Source organism: Abramis brama (assembly GCF_963993115.1).
Source record: "Abramis brama genome assembly, chromosome: 4".
Lineage (NCBI taxonomy): Eukaryota > Metazoa > Chordata > Actinopteri > Cypriniformes > Leuciscidae > Abramis > Abramis brama.
Window position 1 is genome coordinate 34,073,035 of NC_139966.1, and position 21,379 is coordinate 34,094,413.

A 21,379-nucleotide genomic window follows, 5' to 3' on the forward strand; every position below is an offset into this window, starting at 1 on the left:
TAGTGTTTTGGACTGCTTTTTACAGAAAAGTTGTGGGGGAAAAAAGAAAAGGATTTGGATGCAATCGATGAGATTATGCTTCCACCTTTCATCAGCTCACTTTCTAATTGGGTATCGTTTCATTCCATGTGACAATCTACAGAGTGTGTTTGTCCCCGGGGTTCCCCACACACAACAGGATTTCTGATCGTAAATATTCAACACTGTGGCAACACGTGCTTGAAATGGCAGAATTCACATACAGTGCTTGTTAGGTTTCACCTTTAAGAATGTTGCCTGCTGTGTGAGTTTCCCCTTTAAGGGATTGACGTTTGCTTTTGAGTGGTTTTGGATTATTAAAGCGTTAGCCAGTTCATGGCTTTTCATCCAGTTTTGATGTCGTCTCTGTTCATTTAATCAGATGAACACCTACAATACATTGGATATTTACAATTTGAGATCTGCGTGGCCCTGACCTTCTACCGAGCAGATTCAATCACTCTTAACACACCTCATAACACAGGAAAATCTGATAAAATAATCTGTACAACCATCAAGATAATCAGGACTTTACCTAGGATTGTCAGCTTGTAAACAACGTCACGTAACGTTAGATTTACTTCAGAAAAAACATTGAATGACCGTAAACTTGAAAAAAGAAAACTAGAAAAATTAACTCTGGAGAGGAGCATAAGCAAAAAAATGTAAATGTAAAATATTACTTATTCATTATAATTTTACTCATATCATTAAAACATTTTTATTAAAATGTTATTATTATAAAAACTAGCTTATATGCATTTGTAAACGAATCAGTTGTTATTTTTGCCCTTTAATAATTACTTACCAGCTGTTCCATGTATAGTTTACAGCAGTAGTTGAGTTTTTTTATTGAGAAAAATTAACGTTCTTAATTGTTATTGCATCGAATTGGATCAAGATCAGAATTGAATAGCAAGCTTATGAATCGAAATCATGAAATCAAGCCCTAATAAAAACACAGTTCCAATACCAATCATTGAACCATGCAAACATTGTAATATGTCAGTAAACCTAATAAATTCTGTTCAGTTATCAAATGTTTTTTTTTACAAAAAAACTCCACCCATTAACCTCCACCTCCGCCAGACCTCGATCAATGAAAATTACACTGAACAAAATTATAAACGCAACACTTTTGTTTTTGCCCCCATTTTTCATGAGCTGACCTCAAAGATCTAAGACTTTTTCTATGTACAAAAAAGGCCTATTTCTCTCAGATATTGTTCACAAATCTGTCTAAATCTGTGTTAGTGAGCACTTCTCCTTTGCTGAGATAATCCATCCACCTCACAGGTGTGGCATATCAAGATGCTGATTAGACGGCATGATTATTGCACAGGTGTGCCTTAGGCTGGTCACAATAAAAGGCACTTTCATTAGGATTTATTTTTCTCATAACAGCTAAAAGAACTTAATATACTCCACCATTTTTTGGTCATACAGATAAGAGTACATAATTCAAAACTGTAAACATTTATTCATGTACACTCACAATAGGCTAACAACAAAAGTTTGTCTGTCGTCTCTGTCTCCAGGAACTGCGCGTCATAAAAATGAACCGAAAGCCACTTGCCTCAGCTCAGTCACGATAAGAAATATGTCTAAAGCTTTAAATGTCTAAATATTTAATAAATGTTGTCTGATTATGTAATCCATATGAAACCGAGAGGCACAGAGGATATACTCAAACATGTTTATCATGTGTATGAGCGCATCTCAATGAGGAAAGGACAAGGTAAGAGTGAAAATCTTGCTCTAATTAAACGTAAATCGCCCTGAATTAAAATGTAAAAACAGATCAAATTATTTATTTGCCGAAATGTTGCGATATTGTTTATTTTAAGTTCATAGTTATTCTATAAATGTTATTTAGTTTAACAGCAGCACGAAATACCCACTGTGGTTCGAGATTTATTTGACTAAATAAAAATAACCGCCTCTGCTTAATTCACAAATCGCACCCTGGTTTTAAGGATCCAAAGATCCAGCCCGACTGAAAGATCCCTGAGGAATTTAACATTGAGTTGAAACTAATATTTTTCATGACAACAAATGAGCATGAGTTTGAAGTTTGTATTTCGTTTTGCTTGGAAAAAGCTGGCCTAAACCGAAGTAGCGTTTTACTTCTTCAATTAGCCAATTGAAATATTTAGTTAATAAACTCTTTTTATGACAGAAATATAACTACATGTAGCCTAAATGATTTAATTCCTTCATTATCAACACTTTAATAATGCTAATGTCTAAGTGTGAATTGCGACTTCTCTGTCTCGGGGGCGGGGGGGGCAGTTCAGTGGCTTTATCGTGGGGGTGCAGGACAAGGTGTTAATGTCCCGACTTTCATATAGAGAGTGTTGGATAGCCAGCCTGATTGATACAGTACAGGCAAAGGCAAGGCAAGGCAAGGCAAGTTTATTTATATAGCACATTTCATACACAATGGCAATTCAAAGTGCTTTACATAGAAGAAATTAAAATAATAAAAAGAAATAAGAATAATTAAAACAGTTTAGAAAAATAAAAAATAAAATACAGTACAGTACAAACAGTCGGACGAACAGCGGCACAGTGCTCATTCATTAAATGCATAGCTAAACAGATGTGTTTTGAGTCTGGATTTGAAAGTGACTACAGTAGGAGCACATCTGATCTCCTCTGGAAGCTGGTTCCAGCTGCGGCTGGCATAATAGCTGAAAGCGGACTCGCCATGCTTAGAGTGAACCCTTGGTATTTCTAGCTGATATGATCCTAATGATCTGAGTGATCTGTTGGGTTTATATTCAGTGAGCATATCTGCAATGTATTGAGGTCCTAGGCCATTGAATGATTTATATACCAGTAATAATACTTTAAAATCAATCCCAAATTTAACTGGGAGCCAGTGTAAAGACCTGAGGACTGGTGTGATATGTTCATATTTTCTGGTTCTGCTCAGAATCCTGGCGGCAGCGTTCTGTATGAGCTTCAACTGTCTTATGGTCTTTTTGGGAAGGCCAGTGAGGAGTCCATTACAATAATCCACCCTGCTGGTGATGAAAGCATGAACAAGTTTCTCTAAGTCTTGTCTGGAAACAAAGCATCTAATTCTTGCAATATTTTTCAGATGATAGTATGCTGATTTAGTTATTGCTTTGACATGACTACTGAAACTAAGGTCTGACTCTAGTGTCACACCAAGATTCCTGACTTGATTTTTAGTTGTTTGACCCCTAGAGTGAAGGTATGCGTTCACCTTGAGAACTTCATCTTTGCTTCCAAAAGCAATGACTTCAGTTTTGTCTTTGTTTAACTGAAGAAAGTTTTGACACATCCAACTGTTGACTTCATCGATGCATTGGCACAGGGAGTCAATGGGGCTGTAATCGTTAGGCGATAGGGCTAAGTAGATCTGTGTGTCGTCTGCATAGCTGTGGTAAGCAATTTGGTTCTTTCTCATTATTTGGCTCATTGGGAGCATATACAGGTTGAACAGGAGTGGCGCAAGAATTGAGCCTTGAGGGACTCCGCATGTCATGGATGTCCACTCAGACTTATGGTCTCCTATACTCACATAATAACCTCTCCCATCTAAGTATGACCTGAACCATTTTAGGACTATCCCAGAAAGCCCCACCCAGTTTTCCAGCCTGTCAAGAAGTATGTTATGATCGACAGTGTCAAATGCAGCACTGAGGTCGAGTAGTACCAGCACTGATAATTTGCCTGAATCAGTATTTAAGCGAATATCGTTTATTATCTTTATGAGTGCTGTCTCTGTGCTGTGGTGCGGTCGGAAACCAGATTGAAAATTGTCAAAGTATCCATTCGAAGGTAAAATAAATCTCTCGATGTGTCCACATAGGCCCCTATCTTAATTATAAATATTGGAGCTAATGTATTTAAAGGTTTTTCATTAAAAAATCTATTGAAGTGTTCAATCCAGTTGTTTCAACTGTTTTGTAGAGTTTTAGAATGTTTGAGAAGTTTGTATGATTGTCAGCGATCTGGCATTATCTAAACATGAACTGTTGACAAAACGCGTTCATGCCAACTAAACGATACAGAGTGCTTTAATTTGCGAAAGGCTAAATCATTTGTTACAGTTGTTTTTTGTAATTGGTGTGGATGACACGCAGCGAAATATACAGTATTATTAGCTGTATGATGTGTTTCTACCCTGAAACATTTAATTTTAATAAAGACCCGGTGTGCACAGTGAGGGAGACAAAAGAAACTTGCTAAAAAAGAGATCCAGCTCTCCTGCGAGAGATAGGCAAAGAAAAACGCCCAATCTTAATTTATGTGGCTTTGTACTATTTTCATTTTGTACTGTTTTAATTGTACACACCAAAGCTGCAATTTCTTTGGCAATACAAATTAAAAAATGTCGCAAGAATAAGATTCTGCATTTTGCATCACATATGGAAACGCTAAATTTGACTTGTTTTAAATAAATAGCCTAAACTGTCCAGACTCTTTATTTAAACCTTGAAATGTGCAAGGGTTTTAAACTGAATTAATTTTTATTTTATTTTAAATTAATTTAGTTTTCTTTTACATTTTCATTGGTTTTTATATTGAAAGCAATACTATTTAGTTAGTCTGTTATTTTTTGTAGAAGTCAACCAAGTCTTTTTTGAATTTCATCGATGTGCCATTTTTCTTTTGCAATGTTATATGTTGAAATGTTTTCATTATTTATTAAAGAAAATTATTCTAATCACCACAACCTACTGTACGCCTATTTACTCCACTATTCCACCAAGGCATTTGCAATTTCTCAAATATGTCTGGGGGGAGAAATTGTTACATGTGGTTTGGCAATAGGGGATCAGTTTGCATCTGTGAAATGTATTGTCTGAAAGCTGCAATGCTACCTAAAGATTTGACCATTTAATTATAACTAGCTGTACTGTATTTTACCGTTTATGCTTGATAGGTACTTTATGATGGCGGTTGGTCTGTATGCTACTGTGAAAGAAGACAGTTTCCTGCTGGTTGCTAAAGTTTCTGAAAAAATCATCGTCAGGGTAAGTGTTTTTGCTGTTTTACCATAACCCTGGGCTGGACTGCAGTCCTTAAGAATTAAAAGGCAACTAAATTCTGTATCTAGCAATAAATCTTCACATTTACTGATATAATATACAGTATAGCACAAACATAGCCCGCTATGAACTCCAGGTTTGCACACATTATCCTCAAAGATTGCTGCTTTAGTGGTGGAAGCCTTCTGTTGGCTTTGACAGTGGGTGCATCTCAATCAGCTCCCTAGTTTAGTAGTCGGGGCACTGATAAGGGAGTCTGCAATTTTAAGGGCTGTCTCAATTGCAAAATTCTACCAGTGCACTGAAAGGTTGGCTCCCTAAAAAGTCCCACAATGCACCGTGAAAACCAGGGAGCATCGATGCTCACTATGTTTCATTAACGGAAGTTCTGAAGCACAGAACATAAATCACAAGGGCCAACTCACTACTCATAATGAAACGCAATAGATGTTTTTTTTTTAAATACAAACCATTTTTTAATTATATTTCAGCGTAAATATACAACGCTAGACAGGTAATGAACAGTCTAGCTAACATAATTTATTTATAATGTTGCACATAACAAGCAAAGTATTAATCATAATATACTTTAATTGTCATGTCGCCGGAAATAGAGTCATCAATCCCCCGATTTGTAGTCAGGGTCCTTACTGTCCTTACCATTGCCTGAATTTGTGTACATGATATACTGATTCACAACTTAGGAAGCTACGGAGCTGAATGAGACGCACCCAATGTGTCTTGACGGTGTACGAAAGTGGTTCTCAAACTTTTATCATCTCTCCATCTATAGGCCTCCAATCCAGGTCAGTTTGAGAATGATAGTGACGTGCTCTGGCAAAGAGGACAGATCCCAGAGTCTGTGGTGTGTCACGGGAGGATTGGCATCAACACAGACAGCCCTGATGAGGCTTTGGTGGTTTGTGGGAATGCCAAGATAATGGGAAACGTCATGCATCCCTCAGACAGAAGGGCCAAACAAAACATTCAGGAAGTGAGTGTGTCTCTCTGATAGTTATTACAAAGACAAACTAAACAAGATGACATTCAATTAAGGTTAAGACAGCAGTATTAATGGCTTTTCCAAATGGATTGCCTCCCAAAAGTGATTTGATCTGGTATAAACCTCAGTCTCGAGAGATCCGATTAGAGACCCCTTGATCCCAGGATACATATTTGAGACACATGATATTAGCAGGTCTAACTGGGTCCTTATATATAAGTAGTAACATACATCACACTTTAAACCCATTAAATCATCTTAGTAGTACTATAATACTGCAGTTACTGTAGAACTCAATAGTAATTGCAGAGAAGCAGCACTGATGAATCTAGCAGATTTACATAGAAAAGCAGTGATAAACAGCTTAAGCAATAAATTGGCTTAAAAGCATGCTTCTTACATCAGTGCGTTCAGACCTCGTACATGCTCATACTGGTAATCCTATTCTTTGTTCACAAATATCATTATACCGGTAATTTACTGGTAATGTTACAACTTCTCATACTTGAAAACTGATTTACCACTATTTTTGAAAAGGTCCTGTTCACACATGATCTCTAAATGGTTTACTAGTAAAGACAATATGTGTGAAAGGAATTATATCTTGTTCCTTGCGATGTTGTAGGTGGACTCAACAGAGCAACTTAAGAGGATAGCTCAGATGAGAATTGTGGAATATGATTATAAACCGGAGTTTGCCTCAAGGATGGGAATTGACCAGCATCATGAAACAGGTACAACCTAAATTAGTGTATACACTTCGCTTTATATAAAACTATGTTCTGAAGACAGACACTCACCATCATCCGTCTCACCTTGATTAGGAATCATAGCGCAGGAAGTCCGAGAACTCCTGCCTTCGGCTGTGAGAGAGATGGGTGATGTCACTTGCATGAACGGGGAGAAGATCGATAATTTTCTTATGGTGGACAAAGTGAGTCTGTCAGATATTTGTTATTAATTGTAGTAAATATTTCTAGACATGGACAGTATGTAAAATAATTTTGGTTGGTTTGTCTTAAAGGAGCAGATTTTTATGGAGAACGTGGGTGCTGTGAAGCAGTTGTGTAAACTCACAGATAACCTTGAGACTCGTATTCAAGAGCTTGAGGTCTTGAACACTAACCTGGCCAAATTGAAGACGCTAGGTAGCATGCGCTCCAACAGTGGCTCTCCTGCTAAAGGGTATGGAATTTCTTAAGTTCTCCACACAGTATTTCTCTCTTTCAGATGCTCTTTCCCCAGGTTTCTTTCCCATTTTCTCAACACACATGGAGGTCAATGCTTTAGTGTTTCCTGGAGTCCACACATTATCTAAGGGTGTGTTCACACTTGTAGTTCAGTTCTCTTGATTATTTTGGTCCGGACAAAAAAAAAGAAAACAATACATGTAACGTTGGTTCGCTTAGCGTTCACTCTGTAATTTTTTAAAGACTGAACCTAAAGAAAAAAAAAAGTGTGTTGTGCAACCGAACTTAACCAAACATCCAAAATAATGCTGTGTTCTAGGCTAAATGCGCTCATTGTATGTGCATACTTATGATGGTATTTTGACCAGCTGAGAACTTGTGAAGAGCTTATAAAATGTGTAAAGTCAAAACCGCAGCAGGAATCCCTCCCGGCTGAAGTGGGTTCTGTAGTTCTGTAGTGGACTCATTGGCTGGAGCGGGCTCTGGAGCAGACACCTGGGCTGAAGAACAGTTTGCAGCCCAAACACACAAAATGGCCACTGCCATTACAGGAAGTGGAGCCGCAGGCAGTGAACCCTCTAAGGCGACCAGACTAAGAACAACTGAGCTCTGAAGTGTTGAGACCACTGGGATGCCAGCCGCTCTCACCAACATTAGCAGTGGATCTGCCAAGCTGGATGCCAGTCTCACTAGCATAGGGACCACATTAATGGCTTCATGTGCAACATTCATGACGACCGGAAACCTTGGTGTGGTGTCCATGATAGCTGAAGACTGGTGTGGCGGAAATGACGGCTGGAGACTCTGGTGTGGTGGAAGATACTCTGGCATGGCGGCCATGTTGTGGCCACCAGACTGGAAGGCGCTGAAAGCACGGGACTAGCGACCATCAGAACTGGACATGCTGGTGACTGTGGACTGTGGCTAAGCTCTGTGGCCATCGGAGCTTGGTGGATACTGCCCCCCACAAAAAATCTTTAGGGGGAGCATCCTCCTCAACCTAACCAACAGTGAAGGAGGACCTTATTAGCTGGAGGGTACAGTCCAGGAACTTGCTCAGCAATCCTCGAGGACCATACCGGATCAGCGTTGACTGTAAGGGGTTCATAACAAAAGAAATCAATGAGGGCAAAGTCTAAAAGGTCAGTGAAATTAGGAATACTTATGAAGTCCTGGATAAGGACCTCAAGAGTGAGTTCCTTGACGAAGGCAGGCACGACGACGTGCTGCTGGATCCATGCTGACGAAGTCTTGTTACGAAACTGCTCGGAGATGCAAAGGTTGAGGATCCGAATGCAGTTTTTTATATTTTTTTATATTTTATTTTTAGCTTTTTTTTTATTATTATGCCTGACAACAGAAGTAGAGGTAGCCTACAATTACCTTACATTGGAGTGAATATTGTCTTGGACAATGGTGATCTTGGAGTCAAAAAGGATGAGAACCACTGCAGTAAAGCTAATTTATAATAAAACACATTTGCTATTCATTTTTCACTTACATAAATGTGTGCTTCACTATGTAGGTCTATACCTGCTATATCATATGCCTACAAACATCTACACACAGTTTATAGCAATTCAGATTCATTATGATTTCCGGATTGTGTGTCAAACAAATGGTTTTTGTAATTTAATGTAATTATAAATCAGCACAAAGGAAATAATACAGAACAATGAACATGTGGGGATACAGAGAAAAGGAAAATAAATAATAATAATAATAAATAAAACATTTTTACAATTTATATAAAACTTATTCTATAATACAGGATGTTTTCAAAGCTTTTTTATTGGAGGGGATTTTTTGAAGTGATGACAATAATAATTGTAAATCAGAATAAATTCTCGAATCATGTTGTACTTTAAAAATCTTGAATTAATGATATCTGCAATACATTCATGTTTGTTCTGTTCTGTTTACCATAAGGGGGGTTATTGCTGCTCTCCCTGCTCTTATTCATGCTAGTTCTTGCCCAGAACAGAACCATACCGCCAATACAAACTGTGCTAATTGTCAATCATATTCAACAATAGTGGTCCTGACAGAAATACCATGTATAAAAAACCTAAACTAAAAATAATTTTGTGACTATTTTTGTAGTATGAAAATGTATTTTAGTGCCAGTTTTTTATTTGAGTTAATGAAAATATTTTCATTTAGTATTATTTATCATTAATAATAATATCACTGGTCTCTCAGATGCTTCCAGACTTGGGAAACAATGAACTGTAATGCTAAGTTTCGCAAATTATGTAAATATCTCAACTGTCAGTATTCAATTACTGGTAATCATAACACAGTCACAAGAGAGCTGTAAACAGCAGTTTGAGGTCCTGGGAGTCATAATGGCAATTCAGAACACAGTTCCTTTAGTCAATCAAACTCCATAGGAACATGTTTTACAAGCATATTGTGGTGATATAATATTGACTGGTGATATTCCAGTTTAAATGGAAACTTGTACTCGCACTGTTGCTTAAAGGAGCCGTATGTAAGATTGTGGCCAAAACTGGTACTGCAATCACTTTCAAATTGGTGTATCCCCTTCCCTCTCCCCCCTGACTCGAGGTTGCCAGATAGGCTGCAGGATCCAGCAGGAACGTAGGCTGCTACGTAGCTGTGGTAACTAGAGCAGAGCTGGCAACCCGGATGCCGAAACACTACTGACTTCGTGATTGCTAGATATGTGGAGGGTGGCGCTTCAGGCCAAAACACAAGATGACAACATCAACATCAGTTGAGGGCTGCAACTTCACTTTTTAAATGACAATATCCTGGCCATACTACTGTTGTCAGTGATATAAGTATTTGAAATGAACATGATTTCTTAATGTTTAGTGACATATCAGGGCCATTTTATGATTAATTGAAATACATTTCTTACATACAGCTCCTTTAACATTTGTTGCAGTTTTCATGAATATGTGTGATTTGTAATGTATGTGCTCTCATGTAATCATCATGCAATCTGTAGTTCTATTGAAATTTTTGTGTCACAGGAAAATCAACATGAAAAACACACCTCATTCAAAACTTCCAACACCAAAGTCACCGCCACTGCAGTCTAGCAAAGTACGTGAAAATCAAGTTTCTTATAATTTTCTACAATGAATGTGACAAATACGACTGCATATTATATTTTTCTTTCAGAACTACTTCTGTGGGAAATATCATCACTGTCTTCAACACAGAGTATTCCAAGCAAGCATCATCATGCTAGTTACAACCATGGCTATGTGGTGAGCTGGTCTTCTTAAATACACACCTTAAGATATTTTGGACACAAATTAAGAATCTGTTCCCACAACTTATCAATTCATGGCCATGTTTAATTAAGGCAAGACAATAACAAAAAAACACGTCTTTTATTTATTTATCTATTTTTTACAGGCACTAGTCAATTTTGGGATTGTGGGCTATTTTGTTTCCATAACTTGTAATCTTTCAGACTAGTGGAAAGAAAACATTCAAATACACTTTTAATTGTTTATTTTATTGCACTTTATCTATTTACAACTGTAGATTTCAATAACAAGACATTTTTTTTTTTTAAAGTTCTCTCAGAACGACTTGGGTAGCATTTTATATAAATGTTTATTTCTGATTTATGGAGTAATAAAAATAAATATCCAAGAAATATCTCCTCTGTTAAAACATTCAACTCTAATTTAGTAACACAGTGAAACGAGAATTTAGGACCTGGCTTCATCCAATGTTCAAATTTCTGTATATTTGATCAGATAAAGTCTCATTAGCATAATGAAACAAAACATTTCAGAAAGCTTCTTATAAAAACAATTGTTTTAATGCACTGTTTAATTAACTGGGGAAAGTATGGTGATATCTATTAGTTAAAGTGGTGATTTTTTTATTATTTTAATATTTTCCTTGAGGTTCACTTCTAATGTTAATAAAGTTCTTTTTTTTCTTTTCTTTTTTTTTGCGCAAAAGGATAAAAAACAAATATATATGCAGAAAAAGGATTATTTTCAACCCATTCTGACCCCTGTCTGAAATGATCCATTTTTAAGGGGCAGCTCCTTTAAGGCTTGTCAGTAAATGGCCACTGATTGGCTAATTATTAGCAATTGTCAATGCATGGAAACAGTATAATTGAAAACATTATCCATATAAAACCGTCATTTACAGACAAAGCATTATGAAATCATTTACTTACGTTTTGTGAGGCAGTTGCTGTCAGATTCAATACGGTTGGCTGCTTCATCTTTTAACAAAAGTTTATTTGCGAACTCTCCATTACATAAACATTTAATCCTCTGAGGCAATCCGTGACATCATTAAAATAAACCATCCACTTGTTTCAGACACTGGGATCCTTCTAAAGTCTGTACAGAGGTGTAAACGACCTTATTAAACAGGCCATATAAACACAAACGCTTCATTCGTCCTGTTGTCGAGAGACACAAGCGCGTGGAGCATGTCAGAAAATGAACACTGTATGCTGTAACTATTCTTTGATATTCTTGCTCTGGAGGCAGGCATATGCAAATGTGACTATGAAACTTTCAGGATGTTTTAATGGTACAAATACCTTTTATATTCAAAAGATCAAGGCAAATTTGATTTATCATGTCATGACCCCTTTTAGTTAAAATTATTGCCTTATTTAGTCTGTGGCCACGCTGTACTAATTCATTCCCTCATTTTAATGTAGTTACATCATGGCTATGATTTACCTAAAATCAGGGAACAGATTAATAAATTGTGGGAACAAATTCTTATTTTGTGTCAATAATATCTTGTTTTTTCTCTCTGAATGTTATGTGCGGGACTTACAAGTAAAATAAATACTCCCAGTTAAATATCAATGCTCACCTGATGATTGCCACAAAAAAGAATCAATTGATCCCTCAATGTGTAACACTGAACAAAAACTGTGTATGTCTAGAAATGTATTCTCACATCAAATTAACAATTTAGAGACTAAACAGCTCAAATAACAAACACTGTTGTATTTAACCTGTAATGTTTCTTTAAATGAAGGTCTTGAGGACAGTTTGAGACCAAATTAAATTCTACTTGATCTTGACAGAATATTTCACAAAACATGACAAGATCCTGGCCTGCGTGTGACTTTATTTTGTCCTGTTATTTTGCAGTGTCATTTGTATTATTGCACTCCATTTGTTAACATTACAAGAGGACATGGACTTCAATAACAGGTACAAATGTCATCATCAGTGATGTCATCATTACAAACCAATGTGTTTGGTGCACATTGATTCAGTTAAATTACATTACTTGCCATGCTTGTTGCGTCACTGTCAGCGCAACTTAATCGACTGTTATTTTGTGTTCTTGTCATACAGTCTCAACCACACGAATGTTATACCGCCTTACACTACACCAACAGCACTGACCACAGGTACTGTATGTAGATATTTAGAGATACTGTATAGGGCTTTTCACACTTGAAATAGTTTACCCTGGGTCTTCCTAAACCCCAGGAAAATTGAATCCTGGGTTATCTTGCTTCACGTTTTACACTGCTCATAATTTACCTAGGATTTTCCAATTACAATTATTCCTGGGTATTCACAAGCTGACGTGGCACATTGTACATTCCTAAACCCTGGGTTAACCTTCATATTTACGGTGTCACTGATTAGATAAATGAAGCACGCAACCTGTTTACAGAAATACTCTAGCATTGTGCATTCTCATATTATATATTGCCCACTGTAATATACTTTTTTTTTTTTCCTGAATAGACTCTCCATACTATTAAAAAAATGGTTTGGAAACATGTTTTCCATCACCATTTGACATTTTCACCCTCAAACACTGAAACTAATGTTTATACAGCACGTGCTGTTTCAGTGACTGTCCAAAGCATGTGAATTTAAAGGCAGTGGCTCCCACCCCTGGTCCTGGAGCGCCCCCAACTGCACACATTTTGGAAGTCTTTCTAATCTGACACAACTATTTCAGGTCTTGAAGACTCTACTAATGAGCTGATGAGTTGAATCAGGTGTGTTTGATTAGGGAGACATACAAAGGGCCCTATTTTAACGAGCACGGCGCAAGTGCGCTTAGGGCGTGCCCAACTCCACTTTTGCTAGTTTAACGATGGTAAAAATGGTTGGCACGCCCGGCGCATGGTCTTAAAGGGTTGTCCCTATTCTCTTAATGAGTAATGGGTGTGTTTTAGGCGTAACATGCAAAAAAACAATCAGAGTCTTATCACCTATTCCCTTTAATAGCCAGTTGCGCTCGCGCCATGGCGGATTTGCTATTTACAAGGCGGAATTTGTAAGCAGAAAGACTGAATGCGTCTCCAGAGAGGAAACATATCAGCTCGTGCATGAGGTTAAAGCACGCAAGCAGACCATCTATGGGACAAAGTGTTCGCGCATTGTGGATCTGCCTATAGGCTCACTTTACTAACACGCCCTTTAAAACCCATTACCAGACAGACCCAATTTGGGCATGTGGGACATACATGACATACCCAAAATAAAAAGGTTGCTGCTCATAAGTCATTCTGGATAGACACATAACCAACATATATTTAGAAAGTCAACCTTGAGAGTTTACAGTTCAAGACTCCGAATTAATCAGACTGTTATTAATATTGAGATATATAAGCTCAAACATAAAAACAAAATATAGCTGCAAGCAGCGATACGGGGCCAAGCCCCTGAAGCAGCTGCAACAGCGGTGCAGCAGTGCAAACAGCAGAAATTGAACATACAACGAAAAACAGCTGGTTCAGAAGTATAGGTGAAAATGAGCTCAAAATGAACAGAAGTTCAGATGAGAATGAACACAGAATGAACAAAAACATACTTAATTCTAATCCAAGAGAAAGAAAGATTAGTACAATGCTTGAATAATAAAAGAATCGAAATGACACAATGTTCCACACAATTTTTCTAAAGTCATCCCACGCGGGTCTCGAACCCATTATCTCTAGATCAGATGCCTGTCACTTATCTTGTTACGCCAAGCATCTTTGCACCACTTCTGCCCACAGTACCTATTGCGGTCTGGGCATGTGCCACACAGGATTCGAACTAACGACCTGAATGGTTCGGGGCTCATGGCACGTGGTTTAGCAGTTTGCCCCACTCAGTTGACGCTGACTTACCAAACTACTGAGGAGAGGCTTCAGTGTAAGCATACAAAAGCATGTTAACCATATTAGCATGCTAAGCTATCTTAATGCTAATGTAGCTTATGGTTAACCTAATAGCTGAAGAGCCACAATGCATTCGTAAAGTGTAGCATTTAATATCATGATATTATATTGTAATTAATGGCAATGTCCTTGTTTTGTTCAAGTGCACCAAGTGGTGCAATTCCACCGCTTTTTTATGTGTTCTCAGAGTGAGACCATACATGTGTGTGTCAAATTTGGTGAAAATATCTCATTTTGTTTTAGAGTTATATACATTTATATGTATGAGAGCATAAAAAATGACCCATGGGCAACTTTGAATGGATTTTTTTTTGCCACTTACAATCAAAATTTTGACATTTGGGCATTAGCATGTGGCCAACGACCTATGTTTCCAAACTTCCTATGGTCGTTTCGTCTCGATCGGTCTAATGGTTTCGAAGATATTGGCAAATGTTTTTCTAAGCGCTAAATCACAACACTACACAAACAGTAAGGCGAAACCTAGCATGTTTGGTATCGTTGGACTCGGCAAGGATTCGGGAACCTAAGGAGCTAACTCACGTGAAAATAAGTCAACCACACCTAGAGTTATAAGCATTTGAAAAATACATTTTACCACTAGGTGGCGCTGGTTTGAAACTTCTCAGGCTCCTTCAGGGCATTGTATTGATGACCCATACTGAGTTTCGTAACGATACGTTCATGCGTTCATAAAATACAGCATTTTAGTACAAAATTCTAAATGGCTGACGTCCAAAATGGCCGATATGGAAAAAGTATATATTAGTTGACTCGGCATGATGCCCTGAATCTAACAAGACCACTTTTATGATTTTTGGACAAATCGTTCAGAAGTTATAAGCAAAAATAGCCATTTTTTTAAATCTCCGAAATGATTAAAACAACTTATAACCACAACTAAAGTGTAGCCACAAGTGTGGTCATGGTTCATTTCAAATCTGAGGATGATATCTCTAAAGTTATCCATGCTGTGAAGACTTAAGTAAGAGTATGTCAGGGGAGGTTTTTTTTTTTTTAGAAAAAGCTGATAAGATGCTTATCAAATATTTTATCGCCATGTAAACACTCTTTTACAGTCTTTGACTAATGTCTGGCGAGGAGAACTGGCCCATTCATGCTTATTGTAGTCAATCGACGAACCTTTCACACCTTTGCCGGTATGAGACTTAATCTTCATTATTCTTTTATCCTTATTCTTTTGTTTGAATTCAGCCATTATAGCCTTTATAATGGCATTATGGCTTGGTCATCTACACCTCTTTAATCCCACTATACATGAATAATCCACCTATTATCTTAAGTCTTGTTAGAAAAAAAAAGAAAACCATTGGACTAAGAGCCCTGACAGATGCTGTATTTTGCATGTATGAGAACACAAATAAACCGGAAAAATGTGATTGAATGCCTTATGAGTGATAAATCCTATTCAAAATATTGAATGTTACAGATTAATAATTTTGCACTCCTGGCATAAATTAAGAAATTAATGTCACTGCAAACCAGATTTATCATAAACAGTGGTCAAATATCGAAGCTGGAGTCTTAAATCTTTCTAATAATGCTCTACCCTGGAAATCCAGAGTTCTCGCAAGAGCACAAATTGAATTTGCTCAGCGAGTTACTCTGGCGTCGAGTAATGATGCTCATTAAATATCCCCTTGTATCCGAGCTGCACCAATCACATTGGGTTATCTAATATAGGCGGGCCAGAGGCGAGCTAAACAGATGACGACAGCGCTGTGACGTCGAAGTCATTAGTAAACATTGCAAGATGGCTATGGATGAACACCAGTTGTTTGAAACGGCTTTGGCCGCTACAATGAACAAGTTAGACTTGGCTTTTTATCTAAAAGAGGAACAGAAGATGGCGCTCGAATCCTTCCTTTGCAAGAAGGACGTTTTTGCTGTTTTGCCAAACGGATATGGCAAGAGTCTAATCTACCAGTTAGCTCTGCTGGTAGCTAAGCGTATGGGGATTATTGTTGTGATTGGTCGTAGTTTAAATAAAAAAAAAAAATACTATATACTATACTTCAGTTGCCTCAAAAGCAACGTGCCAACAATGCGCCTGAACATGGGCACACAAATACATTTGCTATTTAAACAACGAGGCGCAGGATGTGAAAATGATAACTGCGTCAGGCTGTAAGCAAAAAACACTTTGGCCTGGCACCGCATTCTGCTGGGTGTGTAATAGGGCCCATAATGTTAAGAGTTGGGGTTACTCTAGGGTTGGGAGTATTGGGTACTCCAGGACCAGGGTTGGGATCCACTGATATAAGGCACTCAATTGAGTGTCCGTTGCTAAGCATCTTGTCATAACATTCAGACGCCGCATAGTTTCACAGAATTCACACTGTACACTGCAGTGTTAACACCACAAAAAGCAGCGCTTACCCCGGGTAAAAAAGCAGTGCTAACCCTGCTTTTAAATTACAAGTCTGAAATGTTCCCCTACCCGGGGTTAAAGTTTAGACGATAACCCAGGGTTACACAGTGTAAGAAGCCCTTATGCGAGTTGGTTGGTCTGTATATTTTGATCATTGTTTATCTTATATGGTGAATTTAATCTTGACTGTTTGCAGTGTTCTCCACCACACATCCTGTTCCCTGGCCTCCAGACATCGATTTCTCCAATGTGTTTTATTCAGATGAGGTCTACTGCTGTCCTTCAACTTTAGTTCATAATCATAACACCCAACTGACAGACACAACCATCCCCTTTGACTTTCTTTCAAAAACACTAAAAGGTCAGAGGCACAGTAGCAGCGTTCAGTCATCAAATATACTATAATATATATTTTTGGTTGACTTCATGTCATTTTTTTTATTTGTTCACTTTCAGAGAAGTGGTTAGAACAACAGCAAGGGAAATTCAAAAATTCTACTGATTGTAAGTTGACCGATTAAAAGCCTGTTTATGCCAAGATTATCAGATAAACAACAAATTTCATTTTAAAATAAAACAACATATCCTTACTACTGTAACTCCTTTACACTGAGACTGAAATACTGTAATATGGAACATCATTGTTTTATTTAGAGGCTTTTTTCATTACTCCCTGGTTTTTCTCAGCTATATAAACTTTTATTTAAAAAAAAATGCCCTTAGTGTGGATAGATTTGGTGCAAAAATAATAGTTTGTGAATGTCTCCCTAGGATAAATCCATTTTGTCAAAACATTTCTTATTCCAAATAACAGAATGAATTAGAGCTGTGGCCACAATAAAGATTCACACCTTTACGTCTTTGTTCATGTCTTCTTCACAGGGACAAACACAACTATACAGTCCATCCACATAACACAAAATCAACAAGTTATAGACCAGCAGTACTGTCAGCAAGAGGACTGTGGGTAGGTAGCAAACTTGCATCTTCAATATACACAGGAAGTTCACTTTTAGTATAACACTCGCCATGGTGTGACCAGTCATATGTTTCCCTTTATGAAATCCATAACTAGCTATTTCTGAAGATCATATTCACATCAGGGTCCTGATCCTGAAAGTGGTGTGGTTGGAACGACAGCTCTTGACCTGTGCTTAGAAGCATAGGTTCTTGTTTTTATGACGTGGACTTAAAAAAACATTATTTTGTTCAAAATAAGCAAGCTTACATTTATTATAATCTATATATTTTATTTTGATTATTTACTAATTTAATTTACGTGTTTTAGTTTGTCAAGAGATTCAAGAGAGTGTGCATGTGCGAACATGGAAATAAAGCAAAATAACTGAGGAAAAAAAGAGAATTAGTCCCCAGATGCCACTTCCGTAATTTATAGCAAAAAAAATCTTGCATTAATTCTATCTCAAACGGATTAATTAAAATAAGTTGTTATCCACCACCTGCATTACATCAATTAACGTGGTTGAACGACAAATTTGCAACAATACGGTTTCAGGAAATGGTTAGTTGATTTCTTCAACGATGCATCGAACTATGGTAGTTAAGCAGCAAGTTGCGTCGCTCCCCTGGTCTATGCTGCACTATACAACAGTGTTTATAGCACATGGGGATTTCTTGACTGACTTTTACTAAAGTTACCAAAGAATGTTCTATAGTAATGCATTTGCATTTTTCCCATTGATCTATGTTTTGTAGGAAGGGAAACTACACGTACCTCATTCCCCTCAGTAAACACATCCCACCCAACATGCCCATAACCCTCCAAATGAGGTGAGTACACTGTTCATACTGCACACAGTCTTCATTATACTGCCCTCTTTTTTATTTAAACAGGTTATTTTAATTATTTAATTTTTCTTTGTTTTTCATTAAAAGTTTCTATTTGTTTGTTATCTGGCATGAATTTTCTTTAAAAAAAATAAAAAATGTTACATCTCAAAAAGCTGTCATTTTAACAAGGGTGTTCAAATGTTTTATATCAGCTGTATAATGTTCAAAGTAAAAATCACTGGACATGTTCATGTTAATATAAAGAACTGCGGCCTCATGCTGGTCAAGTGGATGAATCGGAGCCACATCGCACTCCTGCTTATGTAATATTTTTAGACAGACAGTATATTATGATAGAAAAACAGTGTCTGCATATGTGAATCACATTCTCATTGATATGAATGAGGGTTTTTGTTCCCCCACTTGATCAGCACAAATGAATTGCTGGTGATCCACTTGTGTTCACATGATGAAAGCGAACAGTGCTCTTCAGTACTCGACTACAACAGCCCAGAGTCAAACACTGCCCTCAACACACAGGTACTTCAGCATTTATACACTCAAAGCAACATGCATTAGAAAAACATTTCATTATAAATGTAATAATAATATTATACAATCATAATAGTTTAAATGCATAATAAATGTAGAGTAATTCTATAATAATTATTTGATAATAACGTTTATTTGTTTATTTGTTGCACCCTCAGAATTGATTTGATTATGTTAATGAAAAATTATGGATAATGCAAATCATTAGCACATAAAAAAATTAGATCCAACTTTATTTAATTTCCTGTAAAATGTTTATTGGTTTCATGCATTTGTTAAAAGTCTTTCTTTTCCATAGGGCTACATACATAAGTGGACATTGGCGGTGGCGAATCACCATCGCTCCTCTTACCATTTCCGCTCTTCAGTTGCTGTGAGTTTCTGTGCATCTTTATGTGTTTGTGTGTTCATCTCTGAATGTACGCTGTCTTTATTTAAAGACTTTAACCATATTTAATATGGCGTGAATGAAAATGACACTGTAAGGGACAGAAGTACAGTCTGTTCAGTGGACTAATATACAAGGCTTGTGAAAATCAGATGTGAGCTTAACAGATGAAATATTGAACAGACTGTACTTCTGTCTATGTTAGTGTCTAATTAAATATAAAGTCTATTTACATACAGGCAATGTAGATTGTGTGACTAGCAGCATGACTTCAATCTTTTGGCTGTATTTTGTCAATATTGACATGTTTCTTTCACACAGGGTTTGGCTGATTGTAGCACTGATCCCAACTATGCAGAAGTTTTATTTACTGACTACCACTTCCAGTTCTACCGTCGCTGTGACTGATCAACACCAGATGATCCTGCTGTCACAACAGCCCTTCAAAAGCAACATCCGGTGATTTGACAGCATTAGTAGGCAATAAAAACTGCAGGTTGTACATTATATAGAAAGAACATCTTTCATGGGCTGATATTTTGTTGCTGAAAAAAAAAAGCAAATATGTTTCATTTTAGTTTATTCTTATTTTACTGGTGTTTTGGAATCAGAAGGAAAAGAGTAAAGTAGGTCTTCAGTTATGATTTGACATGCATATTTAAACAATAAAGAGATGATGTTTTTGTACTGAACTATGCAATCAGATAATCTTTTACTCTAATAGACTCACACTGTGTTCCTGTATTGAACTAGTTCATATGTAAACCTGTAGACCAAACAATTAATTATTCAACTACAGAAACTGTACTATTAAATAATGTCTAGCTGTATGACATCTGATTATTTTAGAAGTGGGGACAAATGGGGACATTTAATATTCAACAATAATATTGATCTGCCTGCATTGACAACATTATATGAGAACTGAACTGAGCTGGACGATGACATCACTGGTTTCCCCAGAGCGGCTATATATATATATAATATATAATATAATATATATATATATATATATATATATATATATATATATATAAAAATGAACTAAATTAATAACTTTTTTTACAACAAAAATGAAACATCACTGAACTTACTTAAACTGGACTATGACACTATTTTCTTCTAGATCTGCTGTACAGCAGAAACAAACTTTGTTGCATTATTTTCCTGTTTTCACTGTAAAGCTGCTTTGAAACAATCTGTATTGTAAAAAGCGCTATATAAATAAAGGTGACTTGACTAGAAGTCAAATTCTTTTTGTAGCTAAAGACTTTTATGAAGTTTTCACTGAATATCAAACAATATACAATAAGGCAGTTTTTTTTTTTCAGCCCACAATCACACTTTGTACTTATTATTATAAAAGGATAGCATTTACTAGATCAATTACTAGATTTTAGCAGTACTAAATTAAGTCTGAAAATTATGTTACAGAAATTAATTGTGTGGTGTAAAGTTTGTGAGAGGAATTGCGAGCTACGAGCAGCTTACTGTAGTGTTTTGAATGTGAAAAGTAGAAAAGTATCCTGGTATAACCAGTTTGTGTAATGCTACTAAGTGTCGGTCAATTGCAAGCAAGAATGTGATTAGATTCTAAAAATAATGTGTATGTGTTAAAAAAAGAGCATGCGCAACAGGATCTGTGTGCTGTGCAGGTGAAGGTGCTACTACAATGTGTTTTTAAGTTCTAGATTAATGTGTTAAGAAGCTTGTAGACAACACTTATAAGATTTTTACACGTTGAAAAAATGTGGGGAATTGGCTTGAATTTGTCCTATAGGCTCTCCCTATTCCCAAACCATACAGGACCACTTCACATAGGCTACTCTAGGCATGCTTTTAACTTTGGATAA

General features: G+C 36.8%; 1 protein-coding gene across 3 annotated transcripts in view; it reads left to right on the forward strand.

The window, feature by feature from the left end:
• The window catches only part of myrfl (myelin regulatory factor like), a 61,104-nt gene extending 40,749 nt beyond the window's left edge, over positions 1–20,355 (forward strand). For all 3 annotated transcript variants that reach the window (XM_084111719.1, XM_084111721.1, XM_084111720.1), the window contains 16 exons: positions 4,940–5,030; positions 5,839–6,039; positions 6,674–6,782; positions 6,873–6,982; positions 7,073–7,233; positions 10,241–10,313; positions 10,392–10,480; positions 12,362–12,424; positions 12,572–12,627; positions 16,992–17,156; positions 17,252–17,299; positions 17,678–17,762; positions 18,512–18,586; positions 19,018–19,126; positions 19,437–19,511; positions 19,848–20,355. In XM_084111719.1, coding sequence (XP_083967845.1) covers positions 4,940–5,030; positions 5,839–6,039; positions 6,674–6,782; positions 6,873–6,982; positions 7,073–7,233; positions 10,241–10,313; positions 10,392–10,480; positions 12,362–12,424; positions 12,572–12,627; positions 16,992–17,156; positions 17,252–17,299; positions 17,678–17,762; positions 18,512–18,586; positions 19,018–19,126; positions 19,437–19,511; positions 19,848–19,934 — 1,597 coding nt within the window. In that variant the 3' untranslated portion in view covers positions 19,935–20,355. The remainder of the gene's footprint in view (positions 1–4,939; positions 5,031–5,838; positions 6,040–6,673; positions 6,783–6,872; positions 6,983–7,072; positions 7,234–10,240; positions 10,314–10,391; positions 10,481–12,361; positions 12,425–12,571; positions 12,628–16,991; positions 17,157–17,251; positions 17,300–17,677; positions 17,763–18,511; positions 18,587–19,017; positions 19,127–19,436; positions 19,512–19,847) is intronic.
• Positions 20,356–21,379: the final 1,024 nt, after the last annotated feature.